Source organism: Pyxicephalus adspersus, chromosome 4, assembly GCF_032062135.1.
Source record: "Pyxicephalus adspersus chromosome 4, UCB_Pads_2.0, whole genome shotgun sequence".
In the NCBI taxonomy this organism is placed as follows: Eukaryota; Metazoa; Chordata; class Amphibia; order Anura; family Pyxicephalidae; genus Pyxicephalus; species Pyxicephalus adspersus.
The window spans coordinates 2,663,893-2,673,997 of NC_092861.1; the positions used below are offsets into that span (position 1 = coordinate 2,663,893).

The 10,105-nt window shown below is 43.2% G+C and overlaps 1 protein-coding gene across 1 annotated transcript in view; it reads right to left on the bottom strand.

Annotated features, from left to right (window-relative positions):
* Positions 1–10,105, bottom strand: part of KIF13B (kinesin family member 13B) — a 119,475-nt gene that overhangs the window by 69,575 nt on the left and 39,795 nt on the right. The window contains exons 8-12 of the mRNA XM_072407229.1: positions 8,662–8,774; positions 6,656–6,767; positions 5,863–6,075; positions 4,224–4,334; positions 2,161–2,295 (exon numbers count right to left, since the gene is read on the bottom strand). Coding sequence (XP_072263330.1) covers positions 2,161–2,295; positions 4,224–4,334; positions 5,863–6,075; positions 6,656–6,767; positions 8,662–8,774 — 684 coding nt within the window. The remainder of the gene's footprint in view (positions 1–2,160; positions 2,296–4,223; positions 4,335–5,862; positions 6,076–6,655; positions 6,768–8,661; positions 8,775–10,105) is intronic.

Consider the following 10,105-nt stretch of genomic DNA (forward strand, 5'->3'; position numbering starts at 1 on the left):
GGTGACCCCTCTAGTGATGGTGACCCCACAATTCTATCTATATAGAGGAATCAGGACTCCCTTCCTCCTGCTGGTGACCCCAGATTTTGATCTATATAGGGGAATCAGAACCTCCTTTTTCCTGTTGGTATTTTCTCTTTCGTTTATACATATAAATCTGCTCCACCAGGAACTACAGATGACATGTAAGAGCTTTAGAGTTGACAATGTTATTAGTAACTAGCAATTTCAAAGTTTGTCCTTAGTCTTACTATTGTTATTTTTTACGCATCCACACATCCCAAAAAAATGTAACTAAAGTACACAGGGTGTGTTTGGTACTCCCTGTTCTATTGCCCCACTCCCTAATATTTGTTTTTCCAACCATTTATACTCTTATACTTATAATTAAACTTAAGCATACTTATAAGTAAACTTCCAATGCTAATATAATCTTAAAAATCTATCCACACTCAGCACCCTAAACTGGGCTGTAAGTTCTAACAACATAGCTGCTTTGGGTACAGTTCAGCAGGGTTTTCAATGGCAAACCAACTCCATGCCAGCAAAGTGGGCTGGTTGCAGTATGGCGGTGGTACAAGAGCAAAGTGTGGAGCTAGGTATGAACCAAAAGGATTTAAAGCATTGAAGAGAACATTGCAATTCCATCAACATCACAACCAGGCTTTTGGATCCTCTGTGGAGTAAAGGAGTGCAATGGGGTCACAAATTTAGGGTTTAAACTTTAGAGGAGGTGGAAATAGGGGATTGTAGGTAATAGGGGTCTACATAAATGCCTTGATGGAAAATAAAGTCCTATGCTGGTTAACCAGAGATGCAAACCCGGGGCTGCTTTTGGGTTTGACAGTGACTACTGTAATATCCTTTCCTCTGGTATACTACAAACCCGACTCCTCTCCTCTCCAACTCTCTCCTATGATTGCTGCAGCCAGACATCCATCCTTCCCACCTACCTACCCCATACACTGCCTTCCCACCTACTTACCCCATACACAGCCTTTCCACCACCACTCTTCTGCTGCCTCCTTACGTACTTCTCTTCATTGGCTTCCATTTCACATGAGAGTCAAATTCATCTCCTGTGCTTTGCCTTCAAATCCCTCCACAGATCTCATCCCACCTTCCTACCTGATACACAAATCCCTCCATAGTTCTTGCCCCACTTACCTTTCTGCCCTGATAAAAAAAAAAAAATATCCCCCCTTGCCACTCCCTCCGCTCCTCCAATAACCTACTAATGCCTTCCTCACTCATAACCTCCTCACATGCACGGCTCCAAGACTTCTCTAGAGCTGCCCTGACTCTCTGAAATGGTCTTCTCGTACTATTCGGCTTGCTCCTACTTTCTGCTCATTTAAAAGAGCCCTCAAAATCCAACGCTTCATCCTCACCTACCCGTCTTCTTCTGTCTACTAAACCCTCACTACTTCCCACCCTTCCATATCCCCCTCCTATTGTGTGATACTTCCCCCACCTCTTAGATTGTAAGCTCTTCTGGCAGGGTATTCTGCTCCTCCTGTGTCACTGTCTATATCTGTCTGTCATCTGCAACCCCTATTTATTGTACAGAGCTGCGCAGTATGTTGGTGCTATATAAATACTGTATAATATTAATAATGTCTTTTCTTACTGTGCCACTTCTAGTGCTGGATAGCTCAGTCTTCCCCAATAGCTAAAGCCTAGATGAACTCTGAATGTCTTGGTTCCCCTCTTGACTTCCTATATAAGATATGCCTTGAATTTCCTGCTTGCCAGATTATTGCGCTTCTGCAGTATCTCGCCCATGCTGCTGAATTGTATCGTTTTCCACTACTGCTCCCCAACCCTATGCTGCTGATATACAGACTGCTCTTCATCTCTATTCATTGCAATCATGACACACATGGCTACTGACCTTGGCCTGATCCTCAGCTTTGCTCAGTTACCACTACCTACCTACGTACAGATCCCAGACTATTTACTAGCACTGACCTGATTGCTGCTGCAGCTATTGCTCTCCAAGTCGTTCCCAAGGATGTGACATCAAACCTTAATATCAATTTTTACCTGCAACTCACTTTTGTATTCTATTTGAAGAAAACATTTCTCCAGACAGACACTAAAATATCTCATCAAGGCTTGAACATTATTATGTATTAGAAATTTCCATAACCGACTTACCTTAAGATAATAAACCAGGAGCTCATTAAGGGCTGGGTCTGCATTTAAATTTACTAAAAAGCACTTGTTGTCTCCGACTTTAATCCCTGAGGTCTGCAGTGATATGCCAAGACTCTCCAGCTGCTTCTGACGCTCCTAGAAAACCAGAATATAACATCAGCATGCATACATACAGCAAGATCGGCACCATGCTACCAAATATAAACAATCTGCAGGGAAGCTTTAATTCCATCGGTAACCAGCAGAGGGCTCTCTATAAATCTAAGTTAACTTGTGGGAATAGTGTTATAGGGGTTGCCATTGTTGACTCGTCTATTAAACCAAAATTTTAGTTAAATTTAATAAATTGTTCCTAAATCTGCTGTCCAGCTTTCTCTTTAATCTTGCGCTATTGTACAGGCTTCTCTCCTCTACTGAAATTGCCTACATTGTGAGCCTGCCACAGTGTGCATTAGAAGCTGCAGAAAGTCAGATAGAGACTGCTTCATCTCCTGTTTTAGGTCAGAAAGTTTCTGCTGGAAGCTCCCATGCCATTGAACTTTCTCACCCTTGCTGTGCTCCCCCACCCCTCCGTTTATATGTCAGGGTGGGGGCCTGGCAACTGAATACTCTGGTTAGAGCACTGTATTGGTGATGTCTTCCATGCATGAACAGAGCAGCGGTGGAGCGTGGTAAAGGGGCGTTATCCCTAGAAATGGGGTGGTCAAAAAGTAGGCAGGGCAACACGTGACTCCGGTATCCAGTAACTCCTATAATTGTGTCAGCTTTCCACTGACCCCCCGTATTCTTTATTCCAACTTTCTAATGGCTACCCCTTAGTATGTCCTATTTTTCCATTGTTTTGTATTATGCCCCAGCTGTTCATGTATTGTAACCCAGCTGGGCGGTGCACCCTGTTAAAAGGAGCTGGTGAGAACACTGGTAAAGAGTCCCTTTGAGATGTTATATATATGTGAAGAAATTGCTAGTAATAAAGAAGTGGGAACTTTTATCTGTCATTATGTGAAATGTGTTTAATAGTTAACTAAAGAAGTGCAGTGGAGACATATCCAGGATACATTCCTATTGTGTGATACTTCCCCTACCTCCTAGATTGTAAGCTCTTTGGGGCAGGGTCCTCTCCTCCTCCTGTGTCCGTCTGTATCTGTCTGTCATTTGCATCCCCTTTTTAATGTACAGCGCTGTGTAATATGTTAGCGCTTTATAAATCCTGTTTAATAATAAAATTAATAATACCCTAGTAATTGTTTTGGATGATCGCCATTAAGGGACAATGCTAGCATGGTGCTGGCATCAATCAAAATGGTAAAGGTTTTATTACCTCTTATTGGAAAAAAGAATCTCACAAAAGAATTAATGTGCATTATTGGCTTTTTGGTACTGGACATTTTCTTCTAACCAGTTTAGCAAGATGTCCCCAAAAGAAGTATCCAGATCCTAGATTCACAATCTGATGGGTCATAGCCCAAGGAATGAAGGTCTGGTATGGAGAACATATGCCAACGTGTGTGCACAAACCACCATGACTACGTATATGGTGCCTACACTATAACATCCAACATATGAGGTGAGTGTGGGATCTGAACATTATTATTATATATCGGGGTCCAGACAGAGCTTGGTATCTAGGAGGTCCAAAAAGACAGGAGACCCCTGCACCCCCAAGAATTAAAATCAAAAACTAAAGCCCAGTCATGCGCCCTGTTAGAGTCACATGACTGGCTCCCCCCAATTATGGAGGGGACTCTGCTCAAAAAGGAAAGAGCTTACCGAGAAGAGGAAAACCACATTACCTGCTCTCCTCCAATCACAGAGCTCCTAATTACTGAGGCCTTATTTTTGTTTTATGAATCAGCACATCCCAATGGAGAAAGGGAAGAAATATTTGCTTTCCAATATGAATATGGCCCTACATATGATAAATCAAAGGCAAACGGATTCCAAAACTGAACGAGCCGAAACTGGTAGCACAGATATGTCACCAAGTCCCAGCATTTATCCAGATCGGACACAGGAAATAATCATTTTTATTACTATTGGATATAAACATCTCTGTTACAAACCTGAGCGACTTCCTCCGTCTTGCGCAGCTTCTCTTCCCACGTCACCGTCATTTCTTGGATGAGTTTCTCAGACTCCTGTAACCGTTCTTTCAGTTCAGGAGCCTTCATAGACTGTAGGGTGGAAAAACAGAAACAGAATAAAGCGAGGCACATTAAAGAAACTAGAATTCAGGAACAAGTCCAGACAAATTATAGATATTTAAATTACAACTATGCCCCCCATGGTCCCTTTGATTTAAAAATGCACATTTTAGTCCTAAGGATTACTTAAAACACACGTGGCAATAAACCTCCCCTGAAAAGTTCTAAATTTTCACACCAAATCCAAAACATCAAAAAGATTCATTTCCAGGAAAAGTTATTTATTTATTAGAGAGCAAAGGAAGTGGGCAGATGAGGAGCAAGATGCTTCCAGCAGCTTATGGTGCAACGGTCAACTTGAGACAGCAATTTGCTGCTAGATTTGGAGACTTAATTAAAGTGGGCAGATGAGGAGCAAGATGCTTCCAGCAGCTTATGGTGCAACGGTCAACTTGAGACAGCAATTTGCTGCTAGATTTGGAGACTTAATTAACAATAATAGTCATTGGAAAGGATCTTTCACGATCCTTTCTAACAACTAAGGACTGCACGATGCATGAACGAGTGTTGTACATACAGCACCGATCTGCTCTATGCAGAGGGGAGGGGGAGAGCGACAGAGCGGCACCCTGCTGCACACTCACCCCCTTCCCTTGCATTAGGATAGTTATTCGTCCATGAATCTCTTTAGGACGGTGGTTCGGACAATGGACGACTGGCGCTGTACACACTCCAGATTCCCGCCCGATATTGGCCCTGAGCCGTTTATCTGGCGAGAACCGTTGGACGCGTGTCTATGTAGCTTTAGGCAGCAAAAACAGATATGAAAGGTGCACCTGGTGAATAATTAAAAACACAGTGCTTCTATAATTCTGTCCTGGGGAAACAATGCCTAACCCAACCAGCCTGGCCATTTTTTGTGGAGCTGGCAACCTAAGTGGGTGAATAATGACCCTGTAAAAGCTATAGAACAAACTTCTGATTGTTACATACACAATGTAGCCACAAGAGGGAGCCCTCGTGCTACACTGAAAGAAATGGGACCGGAGGTACTTTTTTAATGTATTCAAGAATTCAAAGAAATTGCAAAACAAAAAGTACCTGGACAGAATATTATTTTTCCATCAAATATTTTCTGTTCTATAAATATTCTGCAAACAGAATTGGACAGTTTCGGCGTTGAGTGTTGTTTTTTTTTTCCCTGGTGTAATCTATACACCATAATTAAGAGATCTTCAAAGATTTAGGGACAATATTTGGAGGGAGACACAAGGGCAACACAAATATTCCTATGATTTTTATCGAAGTGCAATTTAATGTAAGAAGATAAAAATATTAAGATTGTGATTTGTTTTACAAGAAAAATTAAGAACACTCAGCAGGGGAGGCTTTCAGGAAAAAAGTCCCTGTGGCCCCAGATAGGGCCAGAGAATAAAAAGTTGAATGGTGATGAAGATGAGTACTCAGTGTAGCAAGCACTGAAACTTTTTGCTTTTAGAAAACTATTTTTGTCCTATCACTGAGAAAGTTTCAAATTTGGATCCTGAATAGGCGTTACCTCAGCCTGCGTCAGCTGATCTCGCAGCTTTTCCACCTCTTCTCGCAGCTCTCGAATGATTCGAGCGTTGGGGTCCTCATTCACCACGGCATGGTTGACGATGTTCTTGGCCCGGTCGGCGTACCGCAGAGTGGAAAGTGTTTCGTCGTAGTTATCAGCAGCAGGGCTGACAGTGGCCACCATTGCAGTTTTGCTGTTCCCGCCCAGACTGTCCTTTAGTGATGAAATCAGAAATAAAAAAGTTAAAAAAATTAAAAGGAAACACCAGAGCAAAGATGTATATGGTAAACCAAAATACACGTGAACTAAGACCTGGGTTTAAGATAGAAAATGGGCAAAATTATCCAAAAGAAAGATTAGGATTATCCAACATCAACCCATCAGCACTCATCTGTCTGGAATGCTGAACTTTAATCCTACCAATCGTCTTACTGACATGCTATTTGTATGTTCTCCCCATGTTGTGTGGTGCCCCCATTTCACTAGATGGGTCACTAGCAAGGAATTCTACAAAAAAGGATTTTTCCTTGCACATGACTGTGTTTGAAGTTAGCAGAACTTTATCTCATTTACTAGGCTAATTGAAATATCCTTGGCAAGGTAATAATAAACTTTGCTATGTGAAGAGCCTATATTCTTTTTGTGAATCAATTGCAATGTATCTGTGAAGTTATAGTGAGCAAGTAAAAAGTCACAACAAACTATTTCCAGGTAACTGTGTGCTCATTGTACCATAACGTGGCAATGATTTGAATATCACTGGGGCATGACAACCAAACAACGTCATACTTACTTTTAGCAGCCATGTCAGCACAGAGTCCCGATACGGAACAAACTTATTTTTATTCTTCCCAGCTCCTTGGTCTGCCAGGGCAGAGATGACCAGGCCTAGGGTGGTGAGGGACCTGTTGTGACAAGACAAAAATTATTCAAACTTGATCACATTATCCTTATCCTTTACTATTACATCTTGTCAGTTAAATCTTTCCAGCTACGAAAATTGCATGTGTGTATTCAGTCATGCGTTACGATGTGGACAGAGCAGTCTACCTGAGCAGGTGGTACGCTGTGTATATGGAGCGTTATACTAGATCACGGGGTATGCTGTGGACAGGGAATGTTACGCTAGAGCACAGGGTACGCTATGGAGAGGAAGCCATATACTATAGAACCTGTACCCTGTACACTGTGGACAGGGAGCATTATACTGGAGCATGTGTTACACTAAGGATAGGGAGCGTTATACTAGAACACGGGTACTGTGGACAGGGAGCGTTATACTAGACCATGCGGTACCCTATGGACAGGAAGCGTTATACTAGAGCATGTGTTACGCTGTGGACAGGAAGTGTTATACTAGAGCATGCAGTACGCTGTGGACAGGGAGCAGTATACTAGGGCACGCTGTGGACAGGGAGCGGTATACTAGGGCATGCGGTACACTGTGGACAAGAAGCGTTATACTAGAGCATGCGGTACACTGTGGACAGGGAGCGTTATACTAGAGCATGCGGTACACTGTGGACAGGGAGCGTTATACTAGAGCACGGGGTACGCTGTGGGCAGGGAGCGGTATACTAGAGCATGCGGTAGGCTGTGGACAGGGAGCGTTATACTAGAGCATGCGGTACACTGTGGACAGGGAGCGTTATACTAGAGCATGCGGTACACTGTGGACAGGGAGCGGTATACTAGAGCACGGGGTACGCTGTGGGCAGGGAGCGGTATACTAGAGCACGGGGTACGCTGTGGACAGGGAGTGGTATACCTGAGCATGTGGTATGCTGTTGACAGAGAGCATTATACCTGAGCATGCAGTACACTGTGGACTGAGGCGTTATACTAGAGCATGGGGTAAGCTGTGGACAGGGGGTGTTATACTAGAGGATGAAATGCTGTGGACAGGGAGTATTACACTAGAGCTCTTCAAAACAGAGAACACATTATACCATAACCATGAAATGTAAGGCTACGTATGCGCATGCAATCGTTGTCGCTGAAAATTATCTTTCAAGATTTTTTCCTACGACAAAGAGCAACAGCTAAATGGACATGTGCTATGCACATAGTGCCTGTTCTGTTCTATGAAGCGGGAGGGCAAGCAAGCAGCACCCCGCTGTTCTTTCCTCTCTTTCTCTCTCTCTATTTGTATAGCAGACTTTCACCCTTGTTCCTTTAGGGTGAATCCACAAATGCAACTGATGTACATGTCACCCTTTTGCCCAAGACAACAACTTGGGCGAGAATCCACTGACGTGTGTATATAGCCTTAGACTACAGCTCTTGCAACAGAGTATGCGGTGTGCTGAGAACAGGCAGTGTTGGCCTAGATCTCTTAAAGCTTGGCACATGTTATGTTGTGAAGAGACTGTTAGACTAGACACAAAGTACACAGAATGATGTCAACCATCAGTGTTATAATGAAGCTGTCCAAGCACAGATCAAGCGGATCGCTGTAAACAGACTAGATCTCTTCAAAGAGAGTACACGGTAGACCCCGAACAGGTAGTGTTAGACTAGAACTTCTCATTCACAGAGCATGCAGTACGCTGCGAATAGGAAGTGTTAGAATAGATAGACTAGAGCCCCTATTCACAGGGCATGCAGTACGCTGTGAATAGGGAGTGTTAGAATAGATAAGTGTTAGACTAGATCTCTCCAAACAGGGCACACTGTATGCTGCAACCTGACTGTTGGAGCTCTCCAAAACACAAAGCGCATGGGATGCTGTAAACAATCTGCGTTTCTGCACAGCACTTTCCCTAATTGATGTACACGATGAAAGGTTTGCACGCTCACTTGTTAATATTGCTTCCTTCTTTCAGACGCTCCCCTGCGGCGCCCGTCTTAGTGGCTCTTTCGCTTCCAGCTAAATCCACCAAACTCAGCTTACTCACTTTTTCACCCGAGGTCTGGAAACAAAAACAAACACAATAGAAGGTGAATTACCAGATCAGAGAACAGCTGAAACATCATTAATTATGTAAAAAGCAAAGGGGAACACATATCAATAAAGGCCATTATTTTACCTTCAGCTTCCTGTAAACATTTAAGTATAACATACGGGTATTGGATTTTCAGAAACTAGATGTAATAAACATGCAATATTGCCATCGCATGAAAAGAAACAAATAAATAGTGCTTAATGGGAAGTTAATATTGGAGGTTCGATAATGCCGTCACAGTAAAGTGCACAAAGCCCATTTTTTAATCTAGTTATCAAATGCCAATTCTACTGGAAGATGTGTGCAAGAAACATAGTTGGCTTTCATTGAATCTGTAATTATTTTAAGCTAACAGACTTTGAACTGGTTACATTTAATGGGTACTGCTTCTGGAAACTAGTGGGACATCCAACAAGACAACTGGCCCAAAAATTGAATTAGCACAGGTGAGGTTTTATAATTAGGTGGTTAGGTTCCTCAGGTGTATTTTTCTCTTACAGAAACCCATTGTTTCTTGAATGTACGGCACCCCTTATTGAAGAATCCAGATAATAAAGAATATTCTGCTAAAGGGAAGCCACCAGTTCATAATAAATAAAAGTTTGATGCTGGTCTGACAATGCCAGTTCCAATGAATAAACCAGCGAGGTTTCTGAAGAGCTCAGACTATAAAGCAGTTTATTTACACTGCCTCAGAAGACTCTAACAAGCCGATGACATGTGTAATGTACACGCAGCACAGATTGACTTTCTCTTGTACATGTGATGACAGACGCGGTCCATAAAGAGCAGCTGTATTGTTCATTAGCCCGTTTCCATGAAGCAAAAAAATACCGAGAAGCTATTTCTAATTAGGTTACAAAGAACGTATTTAACAAAGCAATTATAATGAGGAAAAACAGTTCTTCTTGTAAGATCTAGACAAGTTGCAGGTTCTTGTAGTTGGTGTTGAATCTGTTACTCCATATAAGGGGGGACGCTAATGAGGACAGAGTTCTTCCCACGAACAATGGCTGCTCACTCTGAATGACTTTATTCCAAGTGCACGGCGTCAGGTGTACGGACGGTACAGGGCGCAGGGGATCGGGTGTACAGGCTGTACAGGGCGCAGGGGTTCGGGTGTACGGACGGTACAGGGCGCAGGGGTTCGGGTGTACGGACGGTACAGGGCGCAGGGGTTCGGGTGTACGGACAGTACAGGGCGCAGGGGTTCGGGTGTACGGACAGTACAGGGCGCAGGGGTTCGGGTGTACGGACAGTACAGGGCGCAGGGGTTCGGGTGTACAGGCTGTACAGGG